Genomic DNA, 18,552 nt, shown 5'->3' on the forward strand with positions numbered 1-18,552 from the left:
TCTCACAACTGATCTGGGGTGCCACTATTTTTTCTTAGCTATTGTTGTTCATCATGCCCTTTAAGAACTGTTGGCTGGTGCATCTAATTTCGATGGAATGTGTGGCATCAAGATCAGTGCATGGTGGTGGCCAAATAAAGGTTACTTTATAACTTGCAAATCTGTTGGGTCTTGCTATATTGCACTGCAACAATAACTTCCCTTAAAAAAACTCGTTTCCCTGAATGCAAAGAATGTTCGGATAAACTTAATCATAATATGTCTTTTTAACGTGTTTTCACTGAATATTTTTTTATAGATACACATTAAAATATCTACAGTGTCCACTTGTCGTGGCATGTGCCCATGCTTCAAACACCTCCAAGCCACACTATGCATCCATTGTGCTTATTCTCTGACCATGCCCACTGGCCATCTTGACAAGAGCAAAGCCTACAGCAATGCCCCAGGCAACTCCTAGCCACCCACTGACACTGTGCACAGGAAACAGTCTCAGTCAATTAGCATCTGTGTCTAGTGGGGACACTACTTGGGCATGAAGTTTTGCCGTGGCCAAGGACCCTCCAAGTCACAACAAGTTACCACTGGGTATGATGGACACTCCATGAATCTCATTGTGAACACTGAGCACAAGCCCACAGGTCAGTTTTCTTGGGTAAGATGCTTCAGTGAATGCTCCACACACTTGCAAGGTAATGACTGTGATCACTGAGGACTTTGTGTAGGACCTAGCACTCAGTTATCACCCGTTGCACCTCCCAGAGCTTGAATGTGACCACTCACTGGGAGAGGCCGGGACCATGCCCAGTGGACAATTTGCTCAGAACATGATCTTTGCTTTGACCATGCCTTGGGCATCACCTCCACACATGGTAGTCTCACTGGGTCTGCACTACAGCCAGCCCACTCACTGGGAGAGGCCGGGACCATGCCCAGTGGACAATTTGCTCAGAACATGATCTTTGCTTTGACCATGCCTTGGGCATCACCTTCACACCTGGTGGTCTCACTGGGTCTGCACTACAGCCAGTCCACCCACTGTGGCCACTTGAAAAGTTTGTCTAGAGAATAGCTTTTGGCCATACCTTGGGCATGTTCTAGACACTCGATATGTCCACTCGGCATGACCTGTCACTTGCCAAGTGGACCCAGAGTCCGGCCAAGCCCCTGTCACTTCAGAGAGCCCCAAAGTGCACACTGCTACGGCATGGCCTGCAGACCATCCAGGGTATTAGCAACGCACACACTGACTGGGCACTTCAACCACCCATAAAATATTCAGTTCATCATTAGCCCTTTCACAAAATAAAATAAATCCACAAAAGCTCATGGCCACATACCCTGTCTCATTCCACATCCGAGATTGAAGATAAAACAATGGATAAAAGATATTGAAAAGTGAAGGGAACACCTGGGAAGGCATTCAAAAAGAGACGTTTTAAATGTAGGATTATTTTATAAAAGGAAAATGGCAATGGAATCTTTATGCTCAATAAGCGCATGAATGCATCCAATCTGCTGATTATTTTAGTATAGTTTGAAATGTCACATACCTCTTTATCATCCAGGTCATATTTTGAAAACTTCCCATCAGCTGTAGGCTTGTATCGTTTATAGACATCTTTACCAGAGTATCCACTCCTATTAATAATAGAATATCAATTATAAAGTACAACATTCAATCAGACAAGGAAACTGAATTAAACGACATTAGTGGAAAAGCCTTTGTACACGGGCTAATGTGTGTAAAGGAAGACATTTTCAGAGTGTAAATATATTATGTAGTATATTTTAACGTAATTTGGCTTGCTCATTTTACGTGGAGGAGTAGTAACCTCAAACAAAATCCCACAGAATACGTTGAAAGTTCAACATAGTAAATGCAGCCAATTGTTGTATATGCTCCTCATTGTCTTTGATTCCACTTATGGGTTTTGGACTCAAATGTATAATGTTGAGGGATGTCAGAGTAATAAAATTCACGTGCAATATGATTCGAAGTAGACATTGGGCCTCATTACACGGACGGCGGTAAGGGTTAACGGTCACCGTTAATGGCAACGGTGACCGTTAACCCTTACCGCCGTACTACGAGGTCCCTTTGCGGGTTGGAGGAATCAACGCCTGCTTCTTGCAGGCGTTAAGTACCAACCCGCTAAGGGACCTCGGAGCTAATTACGGCACCGCAAAATTGCGGTGCCGTAATTAGCGCCTTCCCCATTCCCATAGAGCCCTATGGGGCAGAAATGGGAATGGGGAAGGGCAATGGCGGAAGGGGGATTTACCGCCCCTCCAACCTTGGAATGGGGCGGTAAATCCCCTTTCCGCCAAGGCGGTGCCGGTAATTTACCGGCATGGTCCAGGGTGCTAATAGCACCCTGGATTACCGCCTTCCGTGTAATGAGGCCCATTATATCATAAAATAAAGTGAATTTAAGTCAAATAAAGTTTAAAACATACAAGAATAATATCATTGATATAATAATACATACCAAGACATAGTACAATGAATAATGACATAATACATGGGTACATAAAAAAGAGGTAATTTATTTAGTTAGAGAAAGAATCCCAAGAATCTAGCCACTGGCCACAGCAAACATAATAGAACTAAACCATATAACAAGTATGTACAATACACCTTGAAATAACTATACTCACCGAGGCCCCCAATCCCAATAATGTCCACGAACAGGAAAAATTCAAAGAACACACCCCACCCCCTACCTAACTTTTTTCACTTATAAAAAGAGCTGTATATCAATTTTATTCCACTCCCCCGCCCTTTCCATGCCCTCTTTCATCCACAAAATAACCCCAAATATATTTTCAAGACTCCTTTTCATCACAGCACTGTCTGTGGACAATGGCCATGATCCGAGGTGTGAATTTTGATCCATAAGTCAAGCCACAGATTCGTGTGCCAAGACCATGTTTCAGATGCAGCATTGACCCAGCTCAGAACTGGTCCAGTCCTGAAAAATGGGATCAGAACCACAAACCTGATCCAGTGACTTGTTGTAGCCCGCAGATGGCCAGTAAAACTCAGATCATCACTGGGACAAGCCCAATGATTACTTTGGGTAACTGACACTCCCTGGGGCAGGGCTCAGCACTCATCATAGCCACAGGATATGGCCATTGGCCCACATACCCGCAAAGGAATCAAGGTGCCCACTGGATTCTGCTGCAGTGCACGCTCAATGGCTACTTCAGAAGGCTTATCACCACCTGGGGCCCAGCATGACCAGTAGCCCTCGGACCCATAATGGGAGTAATGTTCTCTGGGATTGAGCACATACCAAGGCCGGTGGATACCTTGGATGACTTAGCATGGAAGGCCGGTGGATACCTTGGATGACTTAGCATGGCCTAAGGTCGGGCCATTAATCATGGCTAAAGGTCATCCTTCTTCACCTTCAATCATTCCATTTTGAATTCCCTGCAGTTATGTGTAGGACGCCACTCTGAGTGTTGGCATTTCTACAAGTTGCCTTGGCACCCCTAAATGATATTCCTGGTTTACTGGACATAATGTTTAAAAAACGTATCTGGCAAAAGAAGCCTTGACTCTTCAATTGTATGCTTGAACACATTTTGGGTGTGTCACACAATAATGTGCTGACAAATTCTACCACTAGTCAATAAATGTACTAGAAAATACAGTCATCAAAAATTGCTCAACATCACAGGCAGGTTTTACTCCCATTTTTCCCAATCAGCATATTCGGTCTACTACCCATGAGTATAGAATGCACCCGCACCACCACAATAATACCCCCTGCCCCTCAACCCTCTTGTACTTTTCAAGTGGTTTGTTTCTAGCCTATTCCTGTTTCTATTATCCTCTCAGCTTTTCCCCACCTCCGTCCCTCCACACCCAAGTACCACCATTTGCTACTACAGAGGTGATGGGTGCAGCATAAAAGATGACTAACATAAAAGAGTATAACAGTGTTGGCATCCTTATTGGAAAATGTGCCTGTTGTATAAGCCTTACATGGTACGTGTTTATACAAATCTGCTAGGTAGTTCTGAGAGCCATGTATTAGTTTTCCAATCTTAGGTTAGTAACAATGTGTAATATCAGCGCTGCCCCATAATCATTTACATTTGACGTTAAGAAGGGGCATGATCCCAGGCTCAGTCTGGCACAACCTGTCTCTGTACCAGCAGCCATTACCAATAACTAATCCCCCACACTAACGTGAGATGGGGGTTTAGATTCTATTAAAGACAAGGAGGCGATTATTATGCATTTCAATCTTTACTCTGAAACCACAGCAGCAAAGAAAATACTTTTACAAACAAAAAAGTTTCCACAACAGAACTAGATAGAGTTCAATGTCAATGTATGGGGAACTCCCCAAACCATCATGGAGGACAGGTCATGCCCTGCAGGGGACCAATGAGCAGGGACCCTCCTCTACATATGTCCATTACTCTAACCCCAACCCCTCTTTCTGCAGCTGTCTTGCACCAGAAGTCCAATGAAACGGTTGAACTGCGTAGCGCGGAGAAAGGATCCATCGAAACTGGAGATCTCCACCTTCCCGCAGCCTGAATCTATGCCGAAGTTCTTCGGGAGAGGACTTAATCACGCAATCCACAACTTGTAACTGCGAGCCACACTCCTGATCAGAACCTCAACTCGTAGCTGTAAGAACAAGCAAGAAGGGTGGGTGGTTGGGAAGAACAACAAACCAAAGAATGTTCTTACTTGAACCACCTGTGTACATGCGTATCACAATTGACATATATCATATCATATACAGGGTGGGAGGGTGGGATAATAATCGCCTCCTTGTCTTTAATAGAATCTAAACCCCCATCTCACGTTAGTGTGGGGGATTAGTTATTCTATGACAAGACAGGAGGCTCATATTATGCAAGTTCAAAGCCCTTGCATCTCATTAGTACAACATGATCCATACAATAGAGCCAATAATAAATAAAATAACTAATAGGAAAGGAAACATTTTAAAAGCCTTTATTAAATTAATCAGCTGACCGCAAGAGGATTGCCTAAGACTAGGCTGCCCGAAAAACTGTTTTATAAGGCAGTCAAATCCTGCAAGAAAACAAGAAAAGTGCCAATTCCAGCGTTCCTTACAGGGCACCAAAACCAACTGGTTAAAAGAGGGGAAAAACATTGAACAAAGTTCTCCTATACTAATAGGTTAGGACAAAACTCATCTGAAATAAACGCCTCCTTTGTCCAGTCAAACATTTAAAACACTTAAATCCATACCATCTTTGGGAACCTGGATAGTGTACCGAAGAAAAAATAATAAGCACCTAACACTTCTAGAGATAAAGAAAAGTACCCCATAGGGGTGAAAGACTTGTAGGATCCATCCCATGCATTAAAGGAAGATATTGCATTGGAAACAGGGCATGTCACATCACTACACTGGGGAACCAAGTGGGAAAGACAAATCTTCAAAAGGTAAAATGAGAGTAAAAAGACATTTTGTTAACTTGTAATAGGTCAACCCATCCTGAGCGGAGCTGAAAAGCAATAGACTTAACCCACAATTGTCTTCAGACATATGTGTATACTAAGGAGGGATGACTCCTGGAGCAGAATGGAAGAGAGGGCCCACCTGGGAAGCTAAAGCTGTCAAAACGCCAACACGGAGACCTACCGACCTCCCGAACTCTTGAAGGAGGACCTAGCTACCATGACAAAAGGCAGATATTTACAAACCTGATCCTTAAGAGGCCAAACTTGGCAAGGAGAAAAAATGTATCTTACATCCAATCGCCACCATTATAGTGATATCTAAACCCCCTTGTAGATATACCCGGTGCTTGAACCTTGTTCTCCCTCCCTGGGTGAAAAAATCCCCATAGGATCAAAAACTAACCGAAGGAGGACACCTAAATGCCAAAGTCTTAGCCAGACTCTAAACTGTAAAGCTCTGAGCACTAAACAGTTAAACTGAAGTTGCCCACCAGAAGAAGTCCAACCTCTATATGAGCCAATTTTGAAGATCCATGAAGCTCACAGCACCCTGAGCTGGCACCTTATTGCAAAAACAAACTCTTGTGAAAAAGCAGGTGACTAGGAGAACCAAGTCACTAAGTAAACATACATATCCCAGCCCTTTGAGAATCGTACTGGCAGACACCTTCTGATAGTTAATGTAGAGACGTTGGAACGCATCGTGATAGAGGGTCTTAATAACTTGGATGGGAGATTAGTATCACTCCCAGACCCCTCTATCCCACCAAGGGATATTAAGCCTTCACAAATGAGGAGAACCCTCCACTCACTTATCCAAGGGAAAACCTTACAACCTAGAAGAAGGTTATCCTGAGGACCATTAAGGCCCCACTTTACATCCTTAAGAGAAATAAATACATTCTAACCCCTCTAACCAATCCCCTGACCGTGGACAGGCTCCGCTTAACTTATTGAAATACCAGGAATTTGCGCAAAGGAAAAGAACTGGCGAGAGGGAAATGCACAGTGCGAGTTTGCACAGGTCACGAGCCAGAACTCCTGTAAAAAGGAAACAGAAAACATCGGGAGCAACAAGAGGTGTATATCATGATGCAATCTCCCCAAGGGATGGCGAGAAGGGGAATGAGGGGGAAAAAGACTCCTGTATAATTATTAATGCCCCGCAAATGTAGGGCTGTGAAAGAAAATCAGGGACACTGTCCCCGCAAACCCTGAGGTCTGAGTTGCTGTATTCGTGTGAGGGTGACTGGCCACTAAGGGAATCAGGTGAAGGAAAAAATTAAACACATTGTCCATAGCAAAACAGTACATATATAGTAGTACAAACCCACAGGTATACGAGTGGTGCTTATCACTACTATGAACGGTGTGGAGAGAGGTGTTCACTTATCGATCTCAGCAGGATAAAGACTTATTCAAACCTTTCCAAAATTAGGAATCTGTATCAGTAGGGTCAGCACTAATATGAAAAACAGCACTCTATTCGCTGCACTGTAGAAAATTATATATATATAAATATATATATATATACACATCGAAAGAGGTCAAGCAACGCTCTAGAGGGTACAGAAACCTGCTTAAACTCCTCGATCAGAGGAGAAATTGCAACACACTGTTAGACGGTTAGCTGAACCATAGGCCAAGCTTTGGGAGGAAACATGGGCAGGTGCCATAAAGTTATTATTTGGCCATTCGGCTATCCAAAACCATCAAGTGTTTCCAAACACTTCCTCCAAGTAGAACATGGTTGCTCAAGTTGCCATGCAACAAACTGAACAGTTACCCTCGAGCTGACCCTGTCTCCACCAATAGTCCAATAGAATAATGAATGTCCATGGGACACATAGTAAGGGAAACACGTCCCCACCAAAGAGAGCCTCGAGCCCTGCAGACCTCAATATAGGCAAATCGCATCATCTTTTCATCCTTATGTTGGGAGAAAAATACTGCAGCTTAACCAGCCCCGGTATTGGGTGGAGCAATTGATATCGGGGAAAGCAAACCTAAGGAAAGGACTGAGTTGTCCTGCAACTAACTAAGGTAAAGGGTGACAGAATTTTAACTAAAAGACAAAGGTTAACACCAGAGTGATGGCTAGAGAGGAAGGTAAGACCCCCCATTATGGGTCTGTGTACAACAACCTTTATACACTCTTTTCTTTAAAGTACTCAATAAATAATATAAAATATATAAAATATATATATAAGATATCCAAAGAAGAGGGGTTACGCCCTCACAGGGGACCGGACCCCCGGCCTTTATAGAAGCTGATACCTACTGAGCTATGCAGGCTACAGACCTTTCTGAAGATGCCAATGTGTTCCAGTCATCACTTAAACATATTGTTTATCAAAGAACACTGAGTTAGTGCATCTCAACTGCTCACCCTAGCAGGGTGTGGCAACGAGCAGTACACGAGGGGGCACCTCGCAGTAAAACTCAGGCAAAACCTGAAACCGAGCAGGTTATGGTATGTTTACAGAAAAAACAATGACATCCGCCATATGCAGCACTTAAACAAAGTTGCCAACCTTAAGGGAGGAAAAACACTGAACAAGTGCACCTCCAACTGCTCGCCCGAGCAGGGCGTGATAACCAGCAGTACACGAGGGGTAACCTCGCATTAGAACTCAGGCAAAACCTGAACTCGAGCAGGGTATGGCACATACCAGTTACTGTAATCATCAAAGTTGCCAACTTTAAGGGAGGAAACACTGAGAAGTGTACCGCAAACTGCTCACCCTAGCAGGGTGTGGAACCAGGCGTATACGAGGGGCCACCTCGCAGCAAAAAACACAGGCAAGACCCGCCCCCGAGCAGGTGACGGTACTTAACCTGGGAGAAAAAGACATCTGCCACCAGCCGCCCTTAAACAAAATAGATCTCGGGCAGAACCTGAAACCGAAACAGGGTATGGCACCTACAGTGAAGGCAAATCACCCATGCTGTGAGCCGCACTTAAATAAATAAATATATAAAACCAGCAGAATGGCAGCGTATGAGGCTCTTCTGTAGGCGGACTGGTGTAAATATAAACTGAAAATATCAAATTAAAACATGACATAAAATATCCACTTTTAAATATATATATATATATATATATATATATATACACATGTAACTACATATATATATAAATACACATCCATATGTGTACACTTGCAATGGCGGGCAGCGAACCCAGCTCCCTCAGTATGGTAAACCGGCAACCTTCCCCTTGAGCTATGTCGCTTGTGTGCTGAAACAGAAGCCTTCATATATGTATATATATACTAAGGAATATAATAGAAATGCTCATTAACGAGCTACCCCAACGAAATGAGGGCCTAGCGAACTGCCTCCCAGCCGGGTCCCAAGAACATACCTGACCTGTGTGCATTTGGTTTCAAACGCGAGCAGCGTATAAAAGAAAACCACACACACACACACGCGACGCGTGTGAAGAGAAATGAAACTACACAGAGCTGTATTGCCACCGTGACAAACATATGTGCAATGCGCACTGGACTTGCCATGTTATTATTACACACAAGTTAAACACCGAAGGTAGGATACGAACCTGTGTAACAGGCCATGTTATTACCCCAAGCTGGATCCTAGTGCAGTGAGCTATGTGAGAGAACCCACACTTCCCCTGAGGGGAAAGAATGTTAAAACACACGTGGGCAGGGCGCGCTGCTCCGGAGACTGGAGGCAGCCGCGCTAAAATAAACAAACCTCCCCTGAAGGGAAAGAATCCCACGTGTCGCCGCCTGAGATTTATGAGGCAGGTGACTGTGATTACACTGAACACGGCGAAAACGCCGCTCACTGCACTCAGCCAATTACTCATAGTACAAGAAAATACAACACTCTTTCACTGGTACAGTGCAATAAATCACTTTCAATATACATAAATAACAGAAAATAACACTCTAAACTCCATAAATTCAACACGAAGTCAAGAACTAGGAGGAGTGACTTAGCTTGTGGATTTCAGCAGCAAAGAAAGAGGGGTTGGGGTTAGAGTAATGGACATATGTAGAGGAGGGTCCCTGCTCATTGGTCCCCTGCAGGGCATGACCTGTCCTCCATGATGGTTTGGGGAGTTCCCCATACATTGACATTGAACTCTATCTAGTTCTGTTGTGGAAACTTTTTTGTTTGTAAAAGTATTTTCTTTGCTGCTGTGGTTTCAGAGTAAAGATTGAAATGCATAATATGAGCCTCCTGTCTTGTCATAGAATCGAACAAACAGGATTATGTTTCAATGTAATCAGATAGTCAATGATAGCAATGCATATGCTTACATGTCCTCTTGGAATGGTTCAAAAGGCACGCTTCCAGATTCGAATGCATTCTTTAAATTGTCTTCCACTCTTGCCTTTTTCAATTTGAGCTTCACAAGAGCTCTTTCATAACTCTGAAAAATAGATGTTTGTGAAAGCTATATCCAACTATCCTTTCAACGGAGAAAAAAGAAAGTGACTGTATCATATTAATAAGCACTGTTGAAAATGTTTAGAGCATTTGAAATAGTTATTAAAGACTGGCATCTGAAAACCTGGAGTAGCATTCAAAGTCGGTGACACAAAAAACAACCACTGCCATTGTTGAACTTTTGCACAAAAAATCATCAAAATCTTTTTTTTATCATAAGCCATTACAATCATAAAGGATGCATTAAAAATGCCATATCATATAATTATAAAGAAAAACCTAATAATTCAGGGTTTGTGCCGTCATTCTGCCTCCTAAACCAATAGAACTTGGAGGTCAGGTGAGGATATCTTTGATAACACCTGTGTTAAATGTCAGCCACAAAACTAATTTATTTTCAACATTGCCAGCCTGCCAGCGACACGCAGATGACTAAGAACAATTTCCAAGATGGCCGCCCGTTTTTCACAGCATCCATAGAGGAGCATTCCGGCCATGACTCCTGGCCGCGTAGCACAGAGGCTACATCTCACACGTTCGGTTTTGCGGCATTGATTGCCAGAAAACCGTGCCGGAGATGTGCGCCAGTAAAACGGCTGAGAGAAGATGCAGGTAAGCATTTAGTGACTACTGTGACTACTGGCCGTCTCTGACTCGAATTCCGAGGGGTGACATGCCACAGGACACACCCCTGCCTTGGACTTAACTTTGAGAAAACAAAGCTTGTGTGTCGAGTACTTAATCATCTCACACGCTTGTACTTTCCCAACAGACATGAGGCAATTATGAGCCTCTGCAAATGACGTGGACAGACGAGAAGTAATTTGGCATGTCACATTTTTCCACTTACCACCCCCAGAATGTCCATGTTTGAATTATGGCATACTGTCTTTCATTATAACACAACCATTGCTTGGATACAATGACCATAGTTGCACCTTTATAAATATGTTCTAATACACTTGTACAGTGGTAGGGGTTGACCAATTGCTTTCCCCTTTCTCCCTATATGGGACAGAGGTGTTCTCCCAATCCGGAACTGCAGATTTCTTATGGAGAAATGCCGATATGTGAATAACCAGGTCCTGAAGATGATGAGACCAATAATATCAGTCATCGAAACTGGTCGACCCATTGTGATTATGATAATATCCTTGAAGTTGTGTTAGGATACGCTTGTTACATTCTGTTTACACCTGTTTAAGCAGACAGGGTTCTGTGAGTGTCATTTTATTTCTATCCCGCACGTGGGATGTCTCGATTGTTAGTATCCATTAGTGACTTATAGATGCTCCTCGAGCCTGCTACCTAGTTGGTTAACAAGGCTATGAGAAACTCCTTTAGACAGTGCACATCTTGAGAACACATATCAGACAGGATTATCTAAGTATACTTGTCTGAGATCACCGCTTTTGGATTTTTACATTTTTCAGAACTCATTCAGTGTGTCATTGGTGATTAGGGAGAGTTTTCTCTCTCTATCCATTTTAGATAGGCGGCGCACCACCTGCAACCTAGGGAGAGCCTCTCCTGACACGGTCAGGGCGTGCTTCTTATTGAGGGACAGCTTGAGTGGTCTTGATGTATTTGCTTGCATGATAATGGCAATGTATGTTTAGGATAGTGCTTCAAAGTCAGTTTTGATGTGTTAAAAAGCTATGGGATATAACGGCAGGAATGCAATTGTTTTCCCACCTAGACTTTTAATTGACTACCCTGTTTGTTGTACACTGATTGGATGCAGGGCAGTCAAAATGTGTGGGCTACCCAGGGATGTGGTTCTAAAAATAAATTAAACTTGTTCTGCCATATGGGGCAAGTACGTGAACAGTTTGACTTGGATAGATCAATATAAACCCCGTACTAAAGTTATGAAATTGACATGGTTCTTTTTGTGTTTCAGAAGCAACGGCAGCATTTTTGTGGTGGTGAACTCAAACTGCAGTGTAATGGTCAATCTTCCTGATATTGAAGGGGGTACCGCTGCTCTCGTGGATTTATACTGGGTATGTGGTGGACTGGGGTACACACAACTGCTGCCATCCTAGGGAGGTGTTTGTTCCATGGCAACCTTGCAAGTTCCCATCCTGTTAGTAACTGATGTCAACATCACAGCAATCCGCAAGAATCCGTGACCAAGCCCATGTACTTATTGCATCAGTGGGCACACCGATCTCTGTGCCTGCACCCTCGCCGCAGAGGTAACTATCTATCGCAGGGATCAAGTGACAAGCTGAATGAGATACCACAGGAATACCGATTGTTCAGTACTGCCAGAATTTTCTTTGCTTCATTTTTCACTCCTGATGTGCAAGCATGAGCAAACGCTAAGTGGATGCAAATAACAGAGTGGGAGCTCATTCAAGTGGCCAATGACACAGAGAATGGCTGAATGCTATTAGAGGGGCACTTTGTGCCCCAAGACTAACCAATTTGCAGAATTGTTCTGTGCTTGACATGTTAACTCCCAAGCGGGGTGGGGATGGGGAGGTTTGCCCAAGATGGCGCACTTCTTGCTGCACGTTCATACCCTCTAACGCTGCAGACAATGGAAGCCTCACACAGACAATACAAGCTCTGCACACTCTGCGCACCACCATGGAGAAAGAAGGTGGGGTTTGGAAAGGGTGAAAGATTCACATCCATTTTTTCATGGGTGCCCCCATAGATGAGTAGTCTTCTCAAAGTATTGATACCTATCGTTTTGCTGCTGGTTCTTTATTGTACTGGCCAACTGGTCCTGGGGTGTTTCAAAAGACCGATGGTTAAAGTAGTACCTATGACGTCACAAACTATACAGTCTGTTGATGCTATCCCTCTTGTGAAAAACTCCCATACTCAAAATGAACAACTGGACAAGCCTTGCATGATTGTTGTTTCTTGCCATGTAGCCCAGAAGCCTATACAGGGGATTTGAGAAATGTGATGAAAGTGTGAGTACCGAAAAACACTTTTTGACAAGGTTAAAGAGGGGGGATTTTAAATATGCAGGTGCAATGTTTTAAAGATAGGTGAACATATAGGCTGTGCGAATATTATTAAATGTTATTGAAGTGAATAGGACTGCCATTTATTGGAATGACTTCTGCCATTTATTGAATTGTTTTTTGTTTCTGCCACATCCTGAAGAGTCTTTGGACTGCCAAGTATGCGGCAGAGTGGCCGGCAGCACAAATATGTACACGTTATTTTCAAAAGAATTAGGCCTTGATTACACTTTCTCATGCAACCTTCCTCAGAGAGTCGACCACACTATGAAATAATGGTGTGTGTCCTTGGCATATGCAGATGGGTACGTTATAGCTGCAAGGACATGCTTTTAACATGAGAGAGCAACTGGTTTAGGGAATAGCTTGTGGTGCCCAGATATCTGGTCACACGGGAGAAAATAGCACTGTATTTAGTTTGTTGCTGTGGGGGCAGATTTCGCTCTGAATACTAACTGCATATGATTAAGTCATCTGTGGTGAAGTGCACATCAAATGTAACATGTCAATGCACTAACCAATCAAGTTAGGGCAATTTATGCTGACTTAGGATGGTCAGAATGTGGTTACACCTAATGTCTAGAATATAAACAAATGTATTCTACTTTTGTTGTTTTCGCCTTTAAATACTACTGTCAGATGTGGGCGTGTCGAGAGATTTTCAGTTTTTCAGTCTCACAAGACTGGCTGACCTCCCAGCCATTATTTTGCACTTCCATTAAAGCTGTGTTTCTGCAATTGGTGCATCTCTCATTGTTTCTGGATTTACTAAAGTCTACAGTCAGCAGTTCAGCACTATTTATTTTAGTGTACATATGACTATGGCCATTTTTAGCAAGCTTGAGACATACCCATTGAGAGAGAAGTGGGTGACGGAGGACAGGTGAATGAAAATGACAAACACTCAGTCTTTGACTGTTTGAGGTGCAAAGGGATTAATAGGAGCACAGGATGGGTTGTCAGAGTAATGGTTGGTTCTAAGTTGTCGGAGAAAGTGGAATAGAGAGAAAAGAGTTTCCTTTCCTTCCACCTGGGGCCCCTCGGCCCTCTAACCGAGCCACCCCTTGCACTGCCAGTCTCCTTCACCATCATTTGACCGATGAAGCGAGTGTCACCTCCACCTTCCTCCCCCTCCCAGACCCACACTTGGCTCTCCCTCTGACTCTGTCCTTGCTAACCTGCACCTTGCCATCTCTAACACCATTGACATCATTATCTCTGCCATCGGGATTCATGTAAAACCTACCACCAAGACCCTGATCTAGCATCTCTGAAACGCAGGTGCAGAGTTGCTGAATGGAAGTGGCAGACCTTGGCATACTGGCATGCTGCCTGCTCCAAATGCAATATCCATTCTCTATCTGCTCCAAGAAGCTGGCACACACCCAAGCCTGCATCTCTGGAGCCACTAACAACACAGCCAAACGCTTCAAAATCTGCAAGGAACTTGCATATCCACTTACAGTCTCCACTTCTCCCCTCCCTTCCCAGGCTCTCTGCCCTGCTTTGGCCTCCCACTTCACATCCAAATTTAGGACATCCTGTCTCACTCTCCTCCACCCAATCTCCTCTCCCACACCTGCTCCCCTGCCTCCTTTGGCCCCCCTGCTGCCACACCCTTCACTCTCCTACCTCCTGCCCATAGCAGCAATTGAGGTTTCTAAAATGGTCCGCTCTATGAAGGCCTCCTCCAAACAGGTGCACCCCTGCTCCTCCAGAACTATCAAGGACAACATGTCCTCTCTTGCCATGACTCTTGCTGACTTCTGTGACAACTTCTTCACCATTGGCCCTTTCCCTCTATCCCTCAAGCAGTCATTTGTGCACGCTCTCCTAATGAAGCCATCTGCTGATCCATCCTACCCAGCTAACTATCGCCCAATCTCTACTACCCCATTATTGGAAAAGTTGGTCCTCCCCCAACTGACCCTCCACGCTGATCTTGTTGGTTGCCTTCATGACTGTCAATCTGGATTCCGGACATCCAGAGGCACACAAACTGCTCTTCTGAACACCCGTGAAACCATACTCTCAAATCTCGACTCCAACTCTCCTCCTGTTCTCGTTCTCCTCAATCTCTCCTCTGCCTTTGACATGGTCAACCACTCGGTCCTCATAAAACGACTCTCTGACACTCTCAGCATCAATGACTGGGCACAGGATTGGCTGACATCTTTCCTCACTACCTGCCTCTCCCAGTTGCATCTGGGACCTTTTTCCTCCACCACTTCAACCCTACCTGTGCTGTCCCCCAGGGCTCTATACTATTGCCATGGCTCTTCAATATATATTTCGCCCCTCTTGCTCACCTAATCAACTCCTTCTCTCCTCATTTTCAGTGTGATGCTGAAGACACAAAGCTTTCCTTCAACCTTCCCTCTACTTCCTCCTCTCTCATCCCTGACTGTCCACCATTCAGACATGGCAATTCTCAATGCCAATAAGACTGAGATCCTCATCATCGGGACACCTATATCCTCTTTTCCACCTAACCCCTGGCCACCATCTTTGGGCCCCCTGCCCTGACCTTCTTGTGAGGCCAGAAACCTCAGGGTCATCTTCAACTCCGCTCTCTCCTTCATCCCTCACATCATGGACCTTTCCAAGAAGTTCCACTTCCAGCTCCACCTCCTCTGAGGCATTCTTCCTTTTCTCACCTTCCCCCAGAAGCTCAATGTCTGTGGTCCTCTCCAGGCTGGACTACTGCAACAGCCTCTTTCCCAATCTCCCTCTTTCTCTCTTCACCACCTCCAGCTAATGCAGAACAGGACTGCAAGACTAATTCCTTTAGCTTCGAGCCCAGGGACCGTATCTCTCCAGCCCTAAAGTCTCTCCACTGGCCTCCCGGTGACTGAAGGATCACATTCAAGAACCTCTGCATCATCCACAAGGCCTTCTGGGGCCTGGGACCACGCTATCTCCAACTTTCCTTCCCTAAATACTCCCCTGCTAGAGCCCTACGCTCCTCTAATTCCAACTCTCTGACTGTCAAATGCTTCCCCAAGTAGAGAGTAGGGGACAGGTCTCTCTCCTTGGCTGGCGCCTCCCTTTGGAACAGCCTCCCTGCCTCTCTCAGACATGATCCGGACTTCCTTAAGTTATGGAAACTGCTCAAAACTGCTCTTCTCTACCTCTTTCCCTTCCCTGCTAATCACCCCACTGCCGCTCTGACCGGTGGCCTGACCCTCATGAATCTTACAGGATCCCAGGCCCTTCCCCTGTGTCAACACCAGCACCCCTAGCCCCATTGCACTGCCCTGCGGGCCCCTGCTTGGTGGCTTCACATCCCACCTTGAGAGTCGCCTGTCCCAGCACTTAGCCTGAGGTTCTCCTCCTTGGCTCCCCTTAGCACTTACCGTCTGTGCCCTCCTCCAGCTCTTGCCCACACCACTGTTCGTGCTTCCATCTCCTCCCCCTGCACTTCCACAGTGGAATGCCACACGGCCCAGTAGGATCACGATTGTATATTACTGTTTTTGCCATTGTTATTATTTCCCACTGTTCCCTTCCCATTTAGCTTTGTGGCGCTCTGAAACACAATTCTGTTGCATAAAGCACCTTACAAATGCCGAATAAAAATACAAATAAATAAATAATCCCCATGGCCGTTCCCACACAGTTTCTGCTCTTTCCAGCCTAAAACACCTGCCCATGGGAACTTTTTGAGCTCACTTTCCTCAAGCCTTACCATCAAACTTTGCACTTGAAGTGCCTGCCAATGTTTTTTTCAAAGCAGTCTTCTGAGAGTTAATGGCTTAATTTAAGGGGCAATCACGCCACTGGTGTAATCAAATTGTCTTAACCAGGTGGGGGAAAAGGCGCGCACACATAAAAAGATTAACATAATCCATACGTCCACATCTGCACTGGGTTATCTACATGTGAAATATGACCAGCCGACCCCTAGCCCAACAGATCTATTCTTCAATAGAATTAGTGGCCTGGATAGCTCATTTGACCTGGGGTGTGTAGGGCAAGAGCTATGCTGGGTATGATTACATTGGATGACTGGTTGAGAGATGGGAAATTAATCTCTGTGGCTGACTATGAGACTATAGAGGGCGGAACACTCAAGTTCCAAATGATCTACCACAGGGTCAAAGGTGAAGTTAGGGTGATACTTAACACATTTCCACGTGCGCCCCAGCCCTCCAATGTACCACAGCTACTTATGAGTAACGACCAGTCACAATACACACTCTCGACAATGAACAATATGGTCCATGGGTGGTGTTGCGGCAGGCTGAAGGCAGCCAGTTGGAAGTGGAAACGTGCTTTAGGCCATGATTTATTGGAAGAGGACTGGGGATACATATGTAGACCAGTCAAGACTGCGTGTATGAACTACAAACATAAGTTGCTTCAGTTTTAATGTGTTCACAAGGCACATAGTATCCCTTAAAAAAAGAAAAGAATTGACCCTTCTTCCCAGATAGTGTGCCCGCGCTGTACAATGCTTGATGCAGAAACCCGACAGGGTCACCATCACAGAAGAATCATCACAGGTGGCACTGAGGAGTAACGGAGACCGGGATAGAAGTGCAATAAAAACATGTTTGAATAACTAATTGTGTACAACTAGTGGAATGAATATGACTAAGTAGTGTCAGACTGGTTATGGAGGTTGTCACACAGGGTCTTCCCTGAGAAATTTCCAGAGAAATGTGGTTTTAAATGTAATGAATAGAAAGAAACATGTTGGATGTTTGAGTAAGCATGACAATAAATGGATAGTGAGTAGTGTAGTCTGCATGAAGTAGTATGCAGTGAGAAATACACTATTGTTATTTTTTATTTTTTAAAACATATATTTGTAACTTGAGTTATAGGCCCTGTGTTGTTTATTATCAATATCTCCCATGTTGATAGAAAATAGTTGAGTGAGCTTTAACCATTTTTGGAAAGATTGTAAAAAATTCAAAATTAAATAAAATATAGATGTATTTGTATACAACACATCTTGGTATTTGTTAAAGAAAATACGTTTTGCCTCCTGTGTTGGTTGGTGGTGGTACCTCAGGTCAGTAAATATACTAGTACTAGAATGACATTGAAGAAGTGGGATTGTTTTTGTCTAGAGTGATGCAGATTTCTTGCACATGTCGTGGGGGATACTGGAGGAAATTAAGGATAGCGCTAAATGAAATACTGTGTGCGCATGTGATCATTAGCCCCGAGGCAGCCCTGAGGCAGCCCCGAGGCATGCCGGCTAGGTCTTACCAGGAGCTTTACAAGGCAAGATCGTAGGTTCGTGGGTGTTGCCCTGCTGGTAGCACTGTGCTGGTATGGGCTGGTGGTCACAGCAGGCCCTGGTGGTAGATGATTGGCCGAGGCTCTCGCTTAGTGCAATGCGCAAGAGGATAACTATAGAGAGCTATACATATATAGAGAGAGAACGATTGGCCCCCTACGGCCCACCCTAAGGACTATTGGGCAGGCTTCACATCCTACCTAAATGGCAAGACCACCTCCTCCCTTGCCCCCCAGGACAAATTAACTTCCTTGACCGCGTGTTATTATTGTATCGCCATGCTGGTTGGAATGCAACTAACAGTATACCTTTTGCTGTCTACTATTCATTTTATAAGACAGTGAAACGTCCCCATTCGATTTGCTTTGCTGCTCTCCTTGTATTTTAGTTAATTATGTATTCAAGAACAAAGAATATCCACATCA

The 18,552-nt window shown here is 44.4% G+C and overlaps 1 protein-coding gene and 1 long non-coding RNA gene across 3 annotated transcripts in view; one reads left to right on the forward strand and one right to left on the reverse strand.

Moving 5' to 3' along the window:
• PKD2L2 (polycystin 2 like 2, transient receptor potential cation channel) overlaps positions 1-18,552 on the reverse strand; it is an 817,035-nt gene that overhangs the window by 208,933 nt on the left and 589,550 nt on the right. For both annotated transcript variants that reach the window (XM_069652616.1, XM_069652617.1), the window contains exons 12-13: positions 9,760-9,872; positions 1,554-1,641 (exon numbers count right to left, since the gene is read on the reverse strand). In XM_069652616.1, the coding sequence (XP_069508717.1) occupies positions 1,554-1,641; positions 9,760-9,872 (201 nt within the window). The remainder of the gene's footprint in view (positions 1-1,553; positions 1,642-9,759; positions 9,873-18,552) is intronic.
• On the forward strand, positions 10,339-13,614 carry LOC138581349 (uncharacterized). Its single transcript, XR_011304524.1, has 2 exons — positions 10,339-10,501; positions 11,793-13,614. It is a non-coding gene; the product is annotated as an uncharacterized lncRNA (long non-coding RNA).

The sequence above is a fragment of the Ambystoma mexicanum genome, chromosome 3p (genome assembly GCF_040938575.1).
Source record: "Ambystoma mexicanum isolate Mex_15411 chromosome 3p, UKY_AmexF1_1, whole genome shotgun sequence".
Classification (NCBI taxonomy): domain Eukaryota; kingdom Metazoa; phylum Chordata; class Amphibia; order Caudata; family Ambystomatidae; genus Ambystoma; species Ambystoma mexicanum.